The sequence below is a fragment of the Ornithorhynchus anatinus genome, chromosome 8, assembly GCF_004115215.2.
Source record: "Ornithorhynchus anatinus isolate Pmale09 chromosome 8, mOrnAna1.pri.v4, whole genome shotgun sequence".
Taxonomy (NCBI): domain Eukaryota; kingdom Metazoa; phylum Chordata; class Mammalia; order Monotremata; family Ornithorhynchidae; genus Ornithorhynchus; species Ornithorhynchus anatinus.
Window position 1 is genome coordinate 59,309,384 of NC_041735.1, and position 20,990 is coordinate 59,330,373.

At 41.0% G+C, this 20,990-nt stretch overlaps 1 protein-coding gene and 1 non-coding gene across 2 annotated transcripts in view; one reads left to right on the plus strand and one right to left on the minus strand.

The window, feature by feature from the left end:
• LOC120638541 (dynein heavy chain 11, axonemal-like) overlaps positions 1-20,990 on the minus strand; it is a 45,059-nt gene that overhangs the window by 21,498 nt on the left and 2,571 nt on the right. Inside the window, exons 4-15 of the mRNA XM_039912816.1 lie at positions 20,702-20,956; positions 20,440-20,609; positions 19,919-20,141; positions 17,387-17,503; positions 17,184-17,270; positions 15,178-15,336; positions 13,429-13,512; positions 11,924-12,082; positions 5,481-5,603; positions 3,811-3,933; positions 3,480-3,668; positions 725-816 (exon numbers count right to left, since the gene is read on the minus strand). Of these exons, the coding sequence (XP_039768750.1) occupies positions 725-816; positions 3,480-3,668; positions 3,811-3,933; positions 5,481-5,603; positions 11,924-12,082; positions 13,429-13,512; positions 15,178-15,336; positions 17,184-17,270; positions 17,387-17,503; positions 19,919-20,141; positions 20,440-20,609; positions 20,702-20,956 (1,781 nt within the window). The remainder of the gene's footprint in view (positions 1-724; positions 817-3,479; positions 3,669-3,810; positions 3,934-5,480; positions 5,604-11,923; positions 12,083-13,428; positions 13,513-15,177; positions 15,337-17,183; positions 17,271-17,386; positions 17,504-19,918; positions 20,142-20,439; positions 20,610-20,701; positions 20,957-20,990) is intronic.
• On the plus strand, positions 7,322-7,458 carry LOC114813957. The gene has a single exon (XR_003761701.1). It is a non-coding gene; the product is annotated as a small nucleolar RNA SNORA7 (small nucleolar RNA).

A 20,990-nucleotide genomic window follows, 5' to 3' on the forward strand; every position in this document is an offset into this window, starting at 1 on the left:
TTACAGATGAGGTAACTGTACAGAAAAGCTAAGTGGCTTGTTGAAGGTCACACAGCAGACGAGTGGTGGATTAGAACCTACGTCCTCTGACTCCCAAGCCCATGTTCTTTCCACTAAGTCATGCTGCTTAAACTAAATAGCAAATTCAAAGTCTAAGGCCTCATGCTGGCCTAGAAAATAATGAACACATTCATCATTGACTAACTAGAATAACTCTCTTTTTCCTAAGACATTCTAGTTTTATCTTATTCAGGCAATTAGTCAATTGTATTTATTGACAATTTACTGTGGGCAGATCACTGTACTGACACTGGGGAGGGTGCAAAATAACAATATAACAGACACATTCCCTGTACACAGAAAGCAGCACGGCCTCATGGTAAGAGCCCGGGTCTTGGGAATCAGAAGACTGGGGTTCTAATCCTGGCTCCGCCACTTGTCTGCTGTGTGACCTTGGGCAAATCACTTCACTTCTCTGTGCCTCAGTTACCTCATCTGTACAATGGGGATTAAGACTATGAGACACATAGTAATGCTTAACAAATACTGTCTACCATAAGCAGAAAGGTAACTGAACTAGAGTTGCGTGACTATGTGGCAAAAGAATATATTTTTACATCTCATCCCCAATAAGAACACATTAGTAGCTAGATATTACATATTATCAGATGCATTTAAATACATGCTTATAAATTTACAACCACAATTATAGCCCCATTTTTACCTGTGCTGCAAATCTTCAAGTTTTTCAAAAAGGTGGGGCCTGCACGTTGCTTTCAAAACATTTTTTATCTTGACCGTATCAATCATTAATTCCTGGGCAAAAGAACTGTGGTTATTTTAAATTTCAAAGGGGTACTACAGTTCTATTTTGATTTTCAGGTCAAAGAGATGAAGATCAAGAATACAAGCTGCGTATGGATAAACTATTTTTGTGGGATTACAGCCAGCCGGACAGAAAGCATTCATTTAAAATCTTTCACATACAGAGGCTGAAAAACCAAGAACCCACCCTGCAGCTTCCAACCCTGCTTATGCCTGAAGAAATTCCATGGCAATCCCAGATGCTTTGAGTGCATCTTTAGGGCCTAGCCCTAAAGGAATAGCTCAGAAATTAAAATGATGAGTAGGTCCACAAGGACATTTAAAGTGCATCTTTCCTTTCTTCAAGGATTACATAAACCAAACATTCCACTGGGAGATTCTTTTTAGACGAACAAAATGATTCTGATAACTGAAGGTATTTTCACTGTTGCTTCATTCAAGCCAATCAGTCAATCATATTTATTGAGGACTTACTGTGTGCACAGCACTGTATTAAGTGCTTGGGAGACTGTAATACAACAATAAACAGATAAATTCCCTGCCCACAGTGAACTTATTGTCATCATGACATTATCATGTCTTCTGCCTCCTGGGTCTTGGAGAAACCATTGACATTGTACTATGTAGCCTAGGTTTTTCTCACTCCAGTGGACATCTTAATATCTGGTGGATTATTCATATGCAAAGTATCAATCAATAGTATTTAGCGAACACCTACTAGCTGGAGGGTATTTTACTAAAGCTCTTAGGAAAGTACAACAGAAGACAAAATGACTCCCAGCTACAAGGAGCTTACAATCTAGCAGGGGAAATAGACAAATATTGAGCAGGTAGAACATATGTTCAAAAGTGAAACAGTAAGTAATGAAATCAAAAGTGCTATGACTTAGGGAGAAGAAAAAATAAACAGGTGAAAGCCTCTGAAATACAAGGAATTTCAGAAAGATTTTGATGATGGGTGAGAGTTGTAATCTGGCTGAGTCCAAGGGGGAAGAACTTTAACTAGAGGAAGGGCTTGAGTCAGGGGTCAGAGCCAGGATTCTCTGAATGAGGCAGAATGAGAAGGTGAACTTCTGAGGATTGGAGACCATGACTGGGATATCACAGTTATAATAATAATAATTGTGGTATTTGTTAAGTGCTTACTATGTGCCAGGCACTGTACTAAGTGCTGGGATAGGTACAAGATGTCACATTGGACATGGTCCCTTTCCCACATGGGGCTCACAATCTGAATTCCCATTCTACTGATGGGGTAACTGAGGCACAGAGAAGTGAAAAGACTTGCCCAAGATCACACAGCAGATAAGTTGCAGAGTCGGAATTAGAACCCAGGTCCTTCTATCTCCCAGGCCTGTACTATTTCCACAGGGCCATGCTGCTTCTCATAGGGGAAGAGAATGGACAGAGCTGACCCTCAACTTCAGACCACTTATGTACATATCTTTATACACTACCCCTTCCTCTAATTCTATTTTATTTTAATGTCTGCCCCACCTTTAGACTGTAAGATCCCTCTGGGCAGGGATCATGTCTACCAATTCTACTGTATTGGACTCTCCCAAGTGTGCAGTATAGTGCTTAATAAATACCACTGACTGATTGATGAATTGAATACTTAGCTTAAAAGCACCGGTCGGGGGTTCTGGGTGGTATGGAGATGAACTGGTAACTATTAGAGATTTCTGAGTGGAGTGACACACAGGATGACATTTTATAAAGATGATCTGAGCAACACAGATAAGAGAGAGGAGAGGCAATGAGAGGCAGGGAAGCCAGTGAAGAGACTGACACAGTAGTTGAGATGGGGTTTGACAAGTGTCTGGCCCAGGAGAGAGGCCTTTTGGATGTAGCAGGAAAAGTAGATACAGAAAATATGGAGGAAAAGCCTATAAGATTTAGCTTTGCAATACCCAGAATATTTGAGTTGAAAGAGAGGAAGAAGCCAAGGATGATGCCACGGTAGCAGACTTCCAAGGCAGGGAGGATTGGGGCAGTTGCAAACTGGAGGCAAACATTTGAAAGTCGAAAATTTCAAGTTTAGAACATTGGAGGAGACTTGAGCCAGGATCTAGTGTGTGAATCAATCAATTGCATTTATTAAGTGCTTCCTTTGTGCAGAGCACTGGACTAAGCACTTGGGAGAGTACGATACACGAGATTTGGTAGACCTGTTCACTGCCCACAAGGAGCTTACAGTTTAGACTGGGAGACAGTCATTAAAATAAATTACAGATATGTATCTAAGTGCTGTGGGGTGAGTATTAAGTGCTTCAAGGGTACGAATCCAAGTACGAAGGCAACGCAGAAGTAAGAGAGGTCGTAATAGGAGAAGGGATCTTGAAGGAGATGTGATTTTAGTATGGCTTTGAGGGTGGGGAAGAGTAGTGGTCTGTCGTATATGAAAGGGGAGGGAGTTCCAGGCCAGAGGGAGGACATGGACAAGGGGCTGGCAGAGAGATGGACGAGATCAAAGTACAGTGAGTAGGTTGGTGTTAGAGAAGCGAAATCTGTTGACTCACTTATATTAGGAAATTAGTGAGGTAAGTTAGGTGGGGGAGATCTATAATAAAAATACTAGAGCAAAAGAGCCTATCATGTTATTCTAATATATTCACCTCAAAATCAGCATTTATTCCTTCAAATCTTCTTACATCTGCAGGTAGCTGGAATTTAATATCTTTAGAACCAACAAAGATGCTTTCTAGATGAGACCATGTTCGTTGGACATCCATCCAAATAAAGATGACTGAGTCTGTCACCGTTAACTTCTTCTGCCAGCTGGAAACTTGGTCAATAAAATACTCCACATATTTACTTTGCAAAATTGTTTGCAACTGAACCTAGAATAGGATAAGAAAAACAAACCAGTTAGTCTAAATAAACCCAGAGCACTTAAAATTTAAAAATAGTTTACTTAAAAAGAAAAACTGTTCCATGAACATTAGAGCTCTTTTTCTCTATCATGATGATTAATGGACTTACCTGATTATGGTCTAAAGTTTCAAAAAGTTGCTCATCAGATTTCAGCAAAGGAATGCCTGTCCTGTGGTGCTCTTCATATGAAAATTCCAACATAGCCCAGGTATAGCTGATATCTGTAAGAATCTTTTTATAAACAGCATGTGTTTGCTCGATTTATTGGCCGAAAATGACTATTTGGTATGCGTTCGCATTCTCTCTCTCACTCTCCAGTTCTATTTCCCTGAAGCTTTTCCCTAAAGAAAGTTACTAATTTTGACTAGGCCAGGTTAGGGGACAGAATGGGAAAAAGAGTATCTAGGTGTGAAATATAATCTATGACTTTTTTGTGCCTTGTGGGGAAGAAACCTGACATACTCTTCTGGAACCATCAAGGGGTGAAGGGTGGGAACACTGGACTCAATAGCCCAGGGGGCTGGAGCGGTTAAGCCCCAAGGAGCCTGGGCTTTAGAAATAAATTCATGTTGTGTTTTTACTAAACCACTCAAGTTTTTAGTATCATGCATCCCCTTGCTTCTTTTTGTGGAATTTGTTAAGTGTTTCACTATATGCCGGAAACTGTTCTAAGTGTTGGGGTAGATACAAGCTGATCAGGTTGGACACAGTTCATGTCCCTCATGGGGTGCACAGTCTAAATCCCGATTTTGTAGATGAGGTAACCGAGGCACAGAGAAATTAAATGACTTGCCCAAGGTCACACGGCAGACAAATTGGGGAATCAGGATTGGAACTCAGGTGTTTCTGAATCCAGGTCCTAGCTCTATCTACTAGTCCACTCTGTGCTCAGTAAACTTTCAGTAAATACCATTCCTACTACCTTGGCCTACTTCAGGAGCCTTATCCATCCAGAGATGGGCTGTGGAGGGCTAGGGAATTTGTCCCAAACTGGAAACCATTGTGCCTGGTATGGAGAGTCTGGGGGTGTCAGAAGGTTGGAGCAAGTTCCTAAACCTTCCCCAAGGGTCTCACAAATCCAGATAGCCTGAGGATCCACAGAGGCTGGGAACTCAGGCCAGACCACTGTGTTCCAACTGTGCCCCCTGGAACCTCAAACTTAAGTCAGCTACATTGTTAAAGGGAGCAGAGCAATTCCAACCAGCAGCAATTCCAGGCCTGTTCCAATCTCAGCACTGTGGTGAGAGCCTACGCTCTGCCAGGCAACTCCCGGGAGATGTCTTTGCACCTGCTCTTTACCAGGTCTGCCTCCTCCTAGACTCTCCCCCTCTAGACTGTTAGAAGCTGTGGGCAGGGAATGTGCCTGTTGTACTGTTATATTGAACTCATCCAAGAGATTAATACAGTGCTCTGCACACAGTAAGCACTCAATAAATACAATTGACTGACTTAGATTTTGAATCTCACATGGGATAGGCACTGTGTCCAACCTGATCATCTTGTAATTACCCCAGTGCTTAGTACAGTGCTTGGCACAAGAAAGAGCTTAAATACCATAATTATCAATTGTTAACTCAAGTCAGTATCCAGGCTGCCTGATGTGCAGAGAAATGAATTAGGTGCCAGAGAAATGAATTAGGTGCCAGGTCTGTCATTCAACCAAGGCCCTGACTCTGACTTCTCTTCACTCTCTCTCTCTCACACTCCTTCTGAACTATCTTCAGGAGTATGGAGGCAGCCCCAGGAATCCTGGAATGAGGAACAGAAGGATTGTGTACCTTTTCCGTCCCAAGCTCTTTCACAGCTTTATCCACAATGCACTGGACTTGGTCTTCCACTTGGTGCAAATGCAAACCCAGCAAATCTCCTAAAGTCATACCTTCACTTATTGAGATCCTGACCTGGAAAAACAAGATGAAAAATGAAGGCCACATCAAAAGATGGTCCACACACAGTGAATGAATTAGATAACAACTAGAAAAACAGATGGTCAAATGTCAGATGGTATCCACTTATCAACTAAACATGCTTTCACACAGCCAATCAGTGGTATTTCTTGAGATCTTACTGAGGAGAGCATTGTACTAAGCCCTTGGGAGAGTACACTGGGAAGTAGCATGATCTAGTGGATAAAGCCTGGGAGTCACAAAGACCTGGGTTCTAATCTCGGCTCTGCCACTTGTGTGCGGTATGATCATGGGCAAGTCACTTAACTTCTTTGGACCTCAGTTATCTCATCTGTAAAATGGGGATTAAGAACGTGAGCCCCAAGTGGGAGAGGGACTGTGTCCCACTTGATTATCTTGTATTCACCCCAGCGCTTAGAACAGTGCTTGACATGTAGTAATTGATTAACAAATACCATCATTATCATTATTATTACAATACAGTGGAGTTGATAGACATGATCCCTGCCCTTAAGGAAATTACAGTCTAGTGGCGTCGGGAGGATGCCCATTGTTGGGACAGCTCTTGCTTACAGCCAACTGCTGCACCTAAGGTTTTAGGCCCAGGCCAGGATTTCCATGGATTTATTGGTGGACCGCAGACTCTTTAAGATGATACAAATGAGGAGTCTAAGCAACAGAATTGTAGAATTGCAGCTACCCTCCCTGTGGCACTGAGTAAGCGTTGGGTCTGTTAGGGCGATGGAGAGAGGGATCTGAAAGAAATTCAAGGTACTACTCACTGTACCTCATTCTTGCCTCTCTCCACACCGACCTCCTTTCTCCCCCACCTGGCAACCTGGAACTTCCTTCCCTCTTCATATCCAACAGCTCTCCCTTTCTTCAAAGCCTTCTGAAATCACAGCTTCTTCAGGAGGCTTTCCCCCACAGTTAATTTCTAGTCTTCCCACTTTATATTCCCCAATTGCCACTTCAGATCTCCTCTGCCACCTAGTCACTTACAAATTCACAACACCCACCATGGCATTTTGTACATTTTGTAAATTATTTCTTTCTCCTGGCTGTAATTAATGAAAGTGGCTGTCTCTCCAGATAGATTGTAAACTCCCTGAGGTCAGGGATCAAGTACATTAATACTATAGCATTCACCCATGCTTTTAGTACACTCTTCTTCACAAAGTAGGTACTCAGTAAAGTGCTTCCAGATATTTGCCAAACATTTGATACTGAGACACTAGTACTTCATTTGATGTACAGGAAAAGAAAGAGGGGAAATAAACTCAATCCAAATTTCTACATACATGTTTCCCCACTCCTCCAGTGGCTGCCTATTCATCACTGCATAAAACAGAAACTCCTTACCCTCGGTTTTCACCTTGCCCCCTCCTACCTCACCTCACCACAGTTCTACTACAACTCAGTCTGCACGCTTTACTGCTCTAATGCTAACCTTCTCACTGTACCTCAATCTTGTCTATCTCACTGCCAACCTCTCACCCACATCCTGCCTCTGACCTGTAGTGATCTCCATCTTTATATCCGCCAGACAATTACTTTCTCCCACTTCAAAGCTTTCCTTGACTAAGCACTCTTTTCCTTTTCTTGAAACGTTTTGAAACTCCCTCTGTGTTGCCCTGAGTTGCTCCCTTTATTCATCCCCACAGCACTTATGTACATATCTGTAATTTATTTATAGTAATGTCTGTCTCCCTCACCCCCAGGGTTGCACCTGGAGAGTTTCCAGTACACTACCAGTCACGACTACAGGAGGGAGAGTCAAGCAGAGGCATACCTATTCCATTCCTAGCTTGGGCAGTGGCTAGTGAATGGAAGGCAATCTGCTACAAGTCAAAACTCACCTATGCTGGGCGGCAGCAGCATGAGAGAGAGTCAAGGGCAGAGACTCGTTTATTGCATGGAAGGAGGCAGTGGTAAACCACTTCCATATTTTTACCAAGAAAACTATGGTTACGCTACCGGAATGACTGAAGATGAAAATGGGGCGTTCTGGGAGAGATGTGTCTATGGCGTCATTATGGGTTGGACACGACTTGACAGCATAAGGCAACCACAACAACTGTCTCCCCCTCTACGCTGTAAGGATGCAATGGGCAGGGAATGTGTCTGTTGCACTGTCCTCTCCCAAGCACTTAGTACAGTGCTCGGCACACAGTAAGCACTCAATACGATTGATCGACTGATTCTTCCTCTATGTATAGGATTCTATAGATACACAAACTATATCAATTTTATAAGCAATTGCACACAAAACACATAACGGGATCCTCAACCAGGCTATCAGCATGGCTCACTACTAAAGCAGGCATAGGAAGGAGAGAGGGAAAGAAAGAAGTTGGAATTTAAGAAACTCCATCCAACTTGTTAGACTCTCATGTTCCAATGATTTTGGGAAATGTAGTACCCAGGCAAGTTCCCTACATCCCCTCTGGTCCCTTGAACTTAGTTCTGCCTCCAATAAGAGCCCAAACATGGTCACAATCTGGGACTGCCAACAATCAATCAATGGTATTTATTGAGTGCTTACTGTATGCAGAGCACTGTGCTAAGTGGTTGGGAGAGTACAATATAACAGACTTGGCAGACATGTTCCCTGCCCCCAAGTTGCTTACTGTAGTCTTCACATCTGGCCAAGTGAAAAGAGTATTAGACTGGTAATCAGGGTTCCCAGGGCCTAATCCCAGCTCTGCCACCAGTGACAACCTCTATGAGCCCGTTTCCTCATATGTAAAACGGATGTAAGATACCTGCTGTCCATCCTTTTTAAACTGCAAGTCACTCATGGGAAAAGGCCTGTGTCTGGCTAATTATTTTTTTCTATGGTATTTTTTAAGCACGTACTATGTGCGAGGAACTGTTTTAAAAGCTGGGATTGATAAAAGCTAATCAGGTTGGACACAATTCATGTCCCACCTGGGGCTCACAGTAATAATCCCCATTTTACAGATGAGGTAGCTGAGGCACAGAGAGGTTAAGTGACTTGCCAAAGATCACAAAGCAGACAAGTGGTGGAGCCAGGATTAGAACCCAGGTCCTTCTGACTCCCAGGTTCATGCTCTATTCACTAGTCCATACTAATTATCTTGTATAGAGGCCAGTGTTTGGTAACTCAGTGCTCCTCAAACAAAACTTGCTTTGTTTTGTTCTGTTTTGTTTTGCTGTCTGTCTCCCCAGTTTAGACTATGAGCCCGTTATTGGACAGGGATTGTATCTATATGATGCCGAATTGTATATTCTAAGTACTTAGTACAGTGCTCTGCACATAGTAAGCGCTCAATGAATATGATTGAATGAACAAATATCAATAATAACAACTGTGGTGAATGTCACCTTATCACTTATGCAATTTCCTCTTTACTGCTGCATCTTATTCCAAAGTCCTTTTTATAATAGCATCTTCCTTAGAATTAAAAAAATAGCAAAAGAAATGAAACATTAGAAAAGCATGCATTGATGGTTTTGAGATAACTTACATATGACTTAAAGGAAAGAAAACTATACAGGCAAAGGAATCCAATAAAGCTGACAGTCATTCAGGCAGACAGTCATGAAAAAGATCACTACCAGTGATTAGGTAGGATGAAGATAATAACAGGAAGTCAAATGGGCTCATGCCATAAGTATCTCTAGACCTGAAGAGCAAATGGGAAAACTATAAAATATGGTAATTGGATCAGATCCTTAGAAAGCAAGACCAGAGGGATCTGGACTGTGAAAAGATAACACTAGAACCATTTTAGGCTGGGAAGGAAGAAGAGCTAGCATGAAAGGCAACTAAAGCATATTCTTCAATTATATTAAACAGAGAAGGCATCCAAATTGAATGCTGCCCTCCCTAATACACAGACAAGGAAACCAGTAATCGATAATTGAGGAAAATGGCAGAGGCTTTTACATTTTTTAACTTGTCTTTTTAAAGATCAGTAGTGTACAGCTGACTAGGGGAAAAACCCACTTGTGAAGGAAGATCAGAAACCCAAATTATAACAGTGAATGAAAGAGAAACCTCAGAGGGGACCAGATACATTTAATTCCAAGAGGCCTGGTGATACTCATGCTACATTACTAAGAAATTGGGATGTGGTCATAATTGGTCAATCGTATTTACTGAGTACTTACTGTGTGCACAACATTGTATTAAGTGCTTGGGAGAGTACAACATAACAATAAATGGGTACATTTCCTGCCCAAAACAAATTTACAGTCTAGAGTCGGGGGACAGAGACATTAATATAAATAAATTAGAGATATGTACATAGCCCTGAAGGGCTGATGGGGGGGTGGTGGGGAATGAATAAAGGGAGCAAGTCAGGGTGATGGTAAAAGAGGAAAGAAGGTCTTAGTTAGAGAAGGCCTCTTGGAGAAGATGGGCCTTCAAATAGACTTTGAAGCTGGGGAGAGTAATTGTGTGTCAGAGATGAGGAAGGAGGTTGTTCCAGGCCAGAGGCAGGTTGTGGGTGAGAGGTCAGCGGCAAGATAGACAAGACAGAGGTGCAGTGAGAAGGTTAACATTAGAGGAGTGAAATGTGAGGGCGGGGTTGAGTAATAGAGTAATGAGGTGAGTCATTAACCATAGTTTTTCCACAACTGGTAGAAGTAGAAGATAAGAGAAAATCCTGAAGTTTGGAAATGGATAAACACTGTAGCCTTCTTTAGAAAAATTGAAGAGTGAGATGATTTTGGTAGAAACTGTTCACTTTAACACTAAACGTTCAAAGAGTCTAAAACAAATAATCAATTTGCCAGGACCCAAGAGTAGCAGTTACTTGAAAGCAACCATCACGGCTCTGTGAAACAAGTTATGCCAGGCCAATTTCATTTCCTTCCAGGATATCATGATGGGCCTTGAAGACTAGAAAGTAAAAAATGCAATCAACCTAGGCTTTGGGTCAGAGTCTCATCAGTAAGCTAGGAAAACCAACCAGGACCACCATACTGTTAGGTGTGTGAAGAGCCAACTTGAGGTTTACATCCAGAGCTGTCATCATCGATGGATGGTGTCAATCTAGGAAGATTCATCAAGTCGTATCTCACCATACTTTCACCATGGAAACTGGACTCCAAATAGGAGTCAGCAGTGGACTTAGTACAGATAAACCCTCACAAGAGCTAGCATCAACGGGGAAGGTGACCAAAAGCAAGACAAGTGGGAATTCTCGGCCACACAGGCCTAGTGGAAAGAGCATGGGCCTGGGGATCAGAAGATGTGGATTTTAATCCCAGCTCCGCTACTTTTCTGCTGTGTGACCTTGGGAAAGTCACTTCACTTCTCTGTTCCTCATTTATCTCATCTGCAAAATGGAGATTAAGACTGTGAACTCCCTATGGGACAGGGACTGTGTCCAACCTGATTACCTTGTATCAATCCCAGAACTTTGAAGAGTGCTTGGCACATAGTAGTAATAATAATAATAATTATTATTGTATGTGTTAAGAGCTTACTATGTACCAAGCAATGTTCTAGGCAGTGGGGTAGTTACGAGGTAATCAGGTTGTCCTACATGGGTCTCAGAGTCTTAATCCCCATTTTACAGATAAGGTCACTGAGGCACAGAGAAGTTAGGTGGCTTGCCCAAGGTCATACAGCAGACAAATGACAGAGCCGGGATTAGAACCCACGTCCTCTGACTCACAGGCAGGTGCTATTTCCACTAAGCCACACTGCTTAACAAATACCACAATCATTATTATTATTATTATTATTAGTATGCCCCAGCCCAGCCAGCCAAACCCTTCAGTCACCACCTCTCCATCCACTGCCATTTTCTGAACCCTGCCTTGCCCGGTTTCCAGGGCACAGAAGATGAAGGTATCTTACTCAATCACTCCCTCCTACTTCCCTTTCTCTGGTTATCAGAACTGCCCCTGAGGTGCCCAGGGCAGAAGTTGGGGGGGGGGGTGCTCTGGGAAGAAAGAGTGTGGCCCAGCTTTATACCCTTTGCATGAACCAAAATGCTATGTTTCCAACATGCTGAGGGAAAAATGTTACTCTGTTGGAGGAGAGGATGGTATGCATGGAAAGGGGTAATGGCCCCTTTCTGGGGGTTTCTGACTCCAGCTTGACAGGAAGAGGGTGGAAGTTGGGTGTGGCAGGGGTGTAGGAGGATAGTGCTGTGCCTCCCAGCCTCTGGTCCCACTTGGGTTTTCATCATGTCACACTGTTTGCCTGGCATAACATTCTGGTTAGAGATTGTGATTCCGTTTCACCTGATCTGACCAGTCATGTTTTGCAAGAAGAGCATTTTAAAAGGATTTTACTGCCACCCCTACAAATACTGAATTTTGGAGATACTGACCCCTGTTGCTTTCATCAATTGATGCCAATGCCTGTCCCTGATTGCGGGATTCTGTAGCTCTGCAATTGCCCTCAAAGACGTCATCACGTTCTTCACTGTTAACTCCAGTCCGAGGTATGCATCCCAGAGACGAACATCCTTGTCTAGGGACCGGATATCCTAAAGATAAACATCAATTTATCCCTTAGATGCTTTCAAATTGTATTAGGGAATTACAGAAAATTGTACTTTTGGTTTCCCATCTGTAGAAAATGTATTTAAATCATGACAAATTTCTTTAGGGACTACAACCAGCCCTGAAGATGAGGTGGAACTAGTAACTTTAAGGAGGCTGGTTTTGTCCCTCGTCCATGGGACCTAACTGAAGGTTGGGTGGGAGCCCAACATGGCTTCCCGATGCTCAAGCCCTAACCTTTCAATCTACAAAAGGCAAACTAATTTCCCAGAATATCTGAAAACAACCAGTGGTTCCACAATGAGAGATTCTACAAAGTACCCTGGGCTTCATAAACTGACCTCTGCTGATAACTCTTCCAAATTCATTAATGTCAGAGCTCAGATAGAATTATTACCATCCCATGGGTAGCAAGGTTAAGGAGAAGGGAGACAGGACGTCTAGAGCAATTATGTGTTTATTGTGGACTCCAATGCCTCTTCCCATCTGGAACTGAGAACTGATACAGGCCAAGGCCTGATTACTATATCATTCATTGTAATGGTTGAACCATATAATTTCATCATGGAATAATACATCATTATTCTGATGCTTCACTAGTCCACTAACACCAGGTTATTTGATCTGACTTGACCCTGCCTGCCACCTGGCACATTTTGGGTTAATAAACTAGTTTGCCACTCATTGTTCTGGCTGCTTGCTGAGTTGAACCTAAATTTTCCTGCTGTATTCTCCATTTTATCCACCCCTTCTACCTCAGTCATTCTGTTATCTTCTAGCACCAAACCCACCAGAGGTGTTGAGCCTTTAGCCTCTGAAATTCTATTTCTAAGCTAACTCCTTTGCCCTCTAACTTCTTAACTTTCTCAATTTACTTCTTGCTGATGGGTGGTTCAGGGAATGTGAATGAAAATGAAGGGGTTTGGGCTCGATGTTGGCATTTTAAGAAAATTCTATGGGTAAAAACCATCTTAAAGGATTTTTATCAGTCCAGGAACTAAAAACTCTCTCATACACTGAGATTCCAAGCCTATCTGATTTCCTGTCCCTTCATCAGTCACTTTTCCATTCTGGAATTTATTAGACTCCTAATGCCACAGTTGTTACTCAGGTACTACATTAGTCCCAATATAATTTTATCAAGCCACTCATGGGGAGAACTTGGCTAAGAATGCAAATGGCTGATGGGAGGGGAAAAATATGGTCCCAGACCATTCAATCTGAACTATAAAAGAACTGCACCAAAATCCATCAAACCCTGGGTGGAGAAAGATAAAAAGGCATAGTACTGAGAAAGATAAATTGTCCAACAGACAGTTATGGAACTTGCCTTGGCAAACTTTCTAAGCTCTACATCCATCTGTTCCACATTAATCTGTCTCCACTGGGTTTTAGTCCAATCATCAATGCTGCTCTGAAACCATAAGGACAGATAAACATGTCAACAACATTTGGTGAAAGCCCACCGCTGCAGCAAAACAGATAAATTTACGATACACAGTTGCTCTATCATCCAGCAAAATGAAATTATTTGAATATTAGTTGCTCTTTTCAAGTCTCCAATACCTTCAAAGCAAAGTTGTCCCATCACATCAAACTTGTTCTCCCCCTTACTCAGACTATGAGTCCCATGCGGGATAGGGGCTATGTCCAACCTAATTCACTTGCATTCACCCCAGCACTTAGCACAGTGTTACACACATAGTAAGCACTTAACAAAAAACATAAAAACTTGTCAAATCTTAAAACATTCATTTATTTTCTGATATCAGCTTCCCAAACTGATATGAAAATGCTAATAGCAATATAATCTATCAGTGTAAATCCAACATAAATATGCTCAATAATTTCTCTCTAGGAATACATTTTTAAATACTATTATCTCTAATTCTCATGTGTTCAGGAATCACATATCAAGCCATCTATTGCAGGAAAAATTCTGAACTTGGGTCTTTGGCTGTTCTGGAGGTCATTATTACATACACTGTGTAAGTAACTTCTATTTACGGCAGATAAATAGGTGACCATTTCCGCAGGAGGGCAAATACTGCACTTTAATTTTCAATGACTCAATGACATTTAGAATGAGAGAAGTATTAGTGCTTTCACTATGATTTATAGAATGAAGAAGTCATGACCCAAATATACGTATAGTTTCTTATTAATTGAGAATCTGATATTTAGAGCAGAATACCTTTCTCCATTAACACTGAGGGGGTTAATTTTGGAGAAAAAAATTATATTCTCCAAAGTCACTTAAAATTTTAGGTAAAACAAGGTTGTACAATTAAACAGCCAGGAGCAATAGGAGAAGATAATAAAAATCAATTAATGGTATTAATTGAGCTTTTATTCTTTGTAAAGCACTGTACTAAATGCTTGGGAGTGTAACTGGATAAGTAGACACAGCCCACTCTGAAGGAGCTTACAGTTTAGTAGGGAGACAGATATTAAAATAAATTACAGTTAAGGGAAGGAACTGAGTGTAAGGATATGTATAGAAGTGCTGTTGGGATGAGTAACTAATAATAATAATAATAATAATGTTGGTATTTGTTAAGCGCTTACTATGTGCCGAGCACTGTTCTAAGTGCTGGGGTAGACATAGGGGAATCAGGTTGTCCCACGTGGGGCTCACAGTCTTAATCCCCATTTTACAGATGAGGGAACTGAGGCACAGAGAAGTTAAGTGACTTGCCCACAGTCACACAGCCGACAAGTGGCAGAGCTGGGATTCGAACTCATGAGCCCTGACTCCAAAGCCCGTGCTCTTTCCACTGAGCCATGCTGCTTCTCAACTAAGTGCTCAGGGGTGGGATGAAGTGCATAGGAGGGAAAATTAGGATGACCACTGTCAGGGAAGGCTTCCTGAAGGAGATGATGTTATTAGAACTCTGAAAATGGACAGAGTGATGACAGTGAATAAGTTGGTATTACAAGAGTCAAGTGTCCTTGCTGGATTGTAATGGGAGAAGAGTGTGATTAAGTAGTGGGGAGACAGCTGATTGAATCCCTTCAATGCAATGGTGAGGAAGCATTCAAACAGAGAGTATAGACATTAAAAAAAGGAAAGTCTTACTTTGACATAGGTATTAATGTCCCATAGATCCTTGAGCAACTTTATTTCTTTGCGGCACTGTTTCACTTGTTTATAATCTGGGAAAGGCACTTCAAAAAGGATTGTGGAGTCTTGAATTTGCAACATTTCCCCTTCTAATGTCTCAAGCTCTTCATTTGCCTTGAAGATGAAAAAGAAATCACATGCTTGCACCATTACTCGTCAAAACTTAATCTGAAAAGGAAAAATGTAGAGTTGATCTACTTCTTTAGGTCTGATATTTCATCAGGCAATACATGAGAAAATGTACAGAATATTTCATTATTTCTGAGTGGATAAATTGTAAACTACCAAAACCATAAATTATTAAAGGATATGAATATAGTATTAGCTGCAACAGTGATATTGACAGACTTTACAAAGCTCTCTCTATGTTCTTCTTGCGAGAATAATTTAATCAGTGAGGAATCAGAAGCTTCTTTGAAAGGGGTTTATCTGTTCATAACAGCAAGCCCAACTTCCACATTTTAAAAGAGTTTTTTGTCTTAAAGTAGTTTAAGAAGTACTGTCAATGCTCATTTGTCAGTAGAAATAGAGGAGGTAAGAATGAGTATTTGTCATATACATAGGTGATTTGGGCACAGGTTGAAAATAAGACCTTCAGTTGTTGATAAGGGAAATTAGTTACAATCTACAGTAGACCATATAATCAACTATAGAAAATAAAAAACATACCTCACCTGACAGACCAAGGACATTTAAAAGGAAAATTTGTAAAATGAAAGAAAAGCAAAATTTTTAGAATTACTTCTGATAAAAATTATGCTAAAGTTTACCAATCCACAAAATGCATATACACCAGGGTGGTTTTCCCCTGGAAGTCACAAGTAAGTAAATAAACAACACCACCAGCATTTATACCTCTCCTAGCACCCGTTATTGTTTCCCATGGACAGATATTCATAATTCTGTCTTTTGCCCATAGATACATATATAAACACATATACATATGCTCATCTTGGCACCAATTTATTTCATCTGCAACACACTTGAGGATAAGAACAATACCTAATGCTAGTTCACTTCCATAGATTTAAGATGGATAAAGATGAAAACCAAAATGAACTTGATGCAGCAGTAAAGTGGGCAGAATGTTAAAAAAATAAATCTGAAGTACTCCAGATCTAATCCCTAATTTACCTCAAATAACTGTTTTTTCCCAGAGCCATCAAATGGATATGGATAATTGAAATTTTCCACAGAATTCCCCATAGATTTCAGAACAATGGTAAAATTATCTCTCTAAAATCCTGACATCTTCACATGGCTTGTTAAATAATTACCTGTTACCATCTCCTTTTCCTGCTTATACTTATGGAATAAGTCCATATTAATTATAAGCAAAGACCTGCAAATGTGTGGATGTGTATACACCTAATGGACAATATTGAAACTGCACTGTACTGTTAATTCAGGTGCCTTTAATCAGGACATAGTCTAAGCCATATTTCTCACTTCAAAGGGAGATATTTCAAAGGGAGATATTCTTTTAAATATGCAACACCTGGATAGCACTTTACACTGCTGGCATTATAACAGCTGGGCTTTATTGGTGTGTGTATGTAAGTACACACTCCCCACACACAAACACATTCACACCCCTCCTCACCCACATTTAAATAAAAGACTCAAATGGGAAATTAAACCAATAAAGCCCATGTAAAAAAATATACTGGCTGTCATGGCATCAACACCGTAAAGTGCTGTCCAGGTGTTGCATACTTAAATGAATATCTCCATTTCAAGTGGGAAATATTCCTTAGGTTATGTCCTGATTAAAGGCACCTGAAGTTACAGTACAAGGCAGTTTCAATAATGTACAATAGGCAGTACAGTAAATGGTTCAAACTGAAGTTCACCTGAGTGGACACACGATGACTTAACGTAAAATATCCTAGATACACACTAAGTGATCTCATGTCCATTTCCTAATGCATCAAGACCAGCATATCTGAAAACCCCACTACCTTATCAAGAATCTTGTATGGAGATTGCACATTAAAATCAAAGGGGGCATCCTTTTTGAATCTCTTTCTGAATTCCATCTGCTTTGCCTGGTGGGGGGAAAAAAGAGGGGAAGAGGTAAATATTCAGGCAATATTTTTAGGTTTTTTTTCCACTTTTCCTTTCCCCAAACACTTGGGCAACCAGAATTTGGTGTCCGGCTTACATCAAACACAGCACATCTTCTCTTTATCACAGTGACTTCAGCAGTCTGCAGGGGAGCCACCTGATGCTTGACACCATCTGCAATCTTCTTGGTGGCACTCCACCTCTCAGGAAGTTTCTGGGAAACAAAACCAAAGCCCACTTTGAAAAGACTAAAGCAATTTACATCCACAACAATCCACATTCAAAACCAAACTACCCTAAAAACTCAAAGCGATTTCTTTCCATGCCAACCCACTTTGACCTCCTCATGAGATCGGTTTAGAGCTACTATTAATAATAAGCACATACTACATGCCTGCCAAGCACTGTGCAAAGCTAAGTGGTAAATTCAAGATAAACAGGCACAGTCCTGGTTCCAAATGGGCTGACAGTCTAAGAGGGCTGGAAAGCAGGTATCTTACAGATGAGGAAACTGAGGTTACCTAATTTGCTCAAGATCATACAACAGGCAAGTGGCGATGCCAGTATTAGAACCCAGGCCCCTTGACTCCCAGGACCATGTTCTTTCTATGAGGCAGCATACCAAGCTACGCTGCCTCCCTGTGAAAGGGGGGACAATTAACCAGGACCCTGGAGATCCATAATCCAGCCAAGTGACAGATCACTTTAACCAAATCCCAAACACCTAATCTTTGACAGTTTCCAGTTTCCCTGTATTACCTTACTGGAAACATGAGTCCTTGAAAGACCTTGCTAGGGCAAAGATCAAGGTTAGGATGTGTGGTACATACAATTAGTTTTCTCAAAAAATGGTCTGAGAACAAATGAACCAAATATTGGTCCTTAAGGCCTCCATTTCTGACAGCAATTCTGGCTTCAGCAAAGCAAAGGCTGGTGAATGGCAAACAGCAAATTTCAGCTGAGGCCTTCATGACAGCTACTCAGCTGCTCTTCCTACTTTCAACAACCTTCTACTGAAAGTTCCATTCCCCTCAATGAGAATGAGTGGAATCACAAGTTCCTAGTGGCCAAGGAGGGGTGACTTTGCTTAGCATCTACCTCAGTAACCACAGGCATGGAGGGTGGCACTTAATAAACCAGAAGAGGAGGAGGATGGATACAGCAGGAGGAGACACCTAGAGATAACTGTTTAAATCTCGTGTTTCAGTCTCAAATCCAGATACTTAAAAAACTAATAAAAAAACAGGACTGCAGCACTAAAAAGCTGCATGGTCTAGAGAAAAGGGGACAGAACTGGGAGTCAGAAAACTTGGGTTCTAATCCCAGCTCTGTCAATTAGCTGCTGTGTGTCCTTGAACAAGTTATTTAACTTCTTTGTGCTTCAGTTTTCTCATCACTTAAAATGGAGATAAGATACCACCCCTCCTTCCCCATTAGATTGTGAGCCTTGTGTGAGAAAGGGTCTTTGTCTGCTTATATGGATCTACTCTAGTGCTTACAACAGTTCTTGGCATGTAGTAAGTGTTTAACAACTGGCACAATTATTACTACCACCCAAATAACCACATTTTCCCCCCTGACTTGTGTAGGACTCACCATGAGGTTCATTTTGGAGAAAAACATACACACTTAGCCCCAAATTTTCAACCAGTAAGAAGGGTATTTTGTGAGTCTATAATTATCACTATTAGAAGAAGCAGGTAATATTTTGTAATGACCGAGTACTGTTTGGTCCTACTGGTATAAGTGTTTCAGAACTGATTGTGGGGGAAGAAGAAAAGGATGGGGGGATTTACATGATTGGCAATATACTTTTAAGATATTTCCCTATAAACTACATGATAGAGTATAAAATAAGTTATAAAACTATAAACATTCAGAACCAGACTATAGACTTAGCTTTAGATCATCTTATGGGAGATTTAAATATAGTGTTATGGTAAATAAAATGGAAAAATCAAGAGAATAAGCCTTTTGGAAATAGCTTGAAAACTCCTGAAATAACCTATTAATTGCAAAATGGAGTTTTCAATCTTTTTCTAGTCAGAAGTGCAGCTAAGAATCACACATACAATTGGATTACATGAGTAAAGTCTTGTCACTCAAAGCAAAAGATGGGATATATGGCTGCTCTTAATTAGGAAAGGGTGTTGGAATTGTTTATAAAAACCAAAGTGACAACAAATGACTAAAAAGTTGCTATTTTTCCATTTGTTTTCAACTCTTGAGTAAATGGGTATTCTACATCCTGCCAAAAAACCTGCTTTGAAAGACAGGCCCCCCAAGCTTTGCATAAAGTCTTTGAACCCCATGAAGCAACTTAAACATAGGCATACTACCAGTTCCCAATGCCAGGCTCTCATTATTGATGTAGCCCAGGATCCATAAATCCCACGCAATGTTACATCCAATCACTGCAATGTTACATTCTCTCTGCCCTGCCTCTACCACCCTTCCCCAGACACAACATGAAAGTTGGCTTCTCTCTGATCTCCATGTCCAACTTAAGGGTGGATGTATTCTACATATGAAAGAAAAAAAAGTTACGTGGCAATCAAAATAGAATGTAGAGGACAACTGGAGGTAGTTCCTTGGCATCTCTCACAACACAACACCCTGGGTCACAAACCTCTAATTGAACATAAACTTGGTCTGCCATCTCCAGTCCATAGCTCTCTAGTAATGCAACCGTCGCTCTTAAAGGTTCAAAGAGTTCATCGATGGCTCGCTGTTGGTGTCTCACAGCCAGAAGTTGTCCCATGATTTCTATAAGAGCACTGTAATCTCCTTCATTCACCTCCCTCTGAAGTCCTGCATCTGTCACTTGTATAAACTCTTCTAGATCTGTCAGCCTGCCCAGATAAGCATTACACACACAGACACAGAAAAGGAGCACCATGAATATTTTCTTCATCTCTAGTTTAGGATCTATGTGATTATTTCTAGTTATGATTGGCATTTATATTTCAGCCTACACCTAATTAAGTATAGTGTATTATTTGAACTCATTATATTCAACTGGTAATTTTAATACCCTGGGGTTCTCTCTCAAATTATATTCTTTGGAGCAACACGTTACTGAATGTTTATCAGTGACTTCTAGAAAGATCTTGTCATAAAGAGTTGATGGAAAATGAATGTAATTTTTACCTGTCATTGACAAATCTTAGAAGGTGCTCCTGAAACATCCAACTCCATTTCTTAGTAAGGTTTAACAAGCTCATTTTGAAAGGCTTCATGTCCACTCTAAGCCAGCTGTCGAAGACTCTGAAGTCATCAAACTTGCTTATCCGCACATAGAGTGCCTCATAAATGTCAATCTGCAGTGAATACAGAAGGATATGTTTTTTTATTCAAATAAACTTAGGCCTTAAGTTCATTAAAACTCCATGCCGGGGGTAGTCTTTCTTGCCTGTGCTTTAAATTGTTCGATTGTAGGTGACTGCTGAGGAATGTCTTTATTGGCCTGATCATTTAGCTCCTCAGGAGTTAGCAAACGACCATACAGGAGGAACTGCTTCATGCACTCGATCCGGTCATCCACCCATAGATGAGAATAGGTTTCCAGAGAATTTCTGTATTCCAGGACTTGGCTGGTGGCCCCTGCCACTCTGTCCAAGATCTTTTTCCTGACTTCGACCAAATTGAACATGTTATCCATGTCATTCTATGTATGGATGAGAAAAAGCAGTTATTTCTGT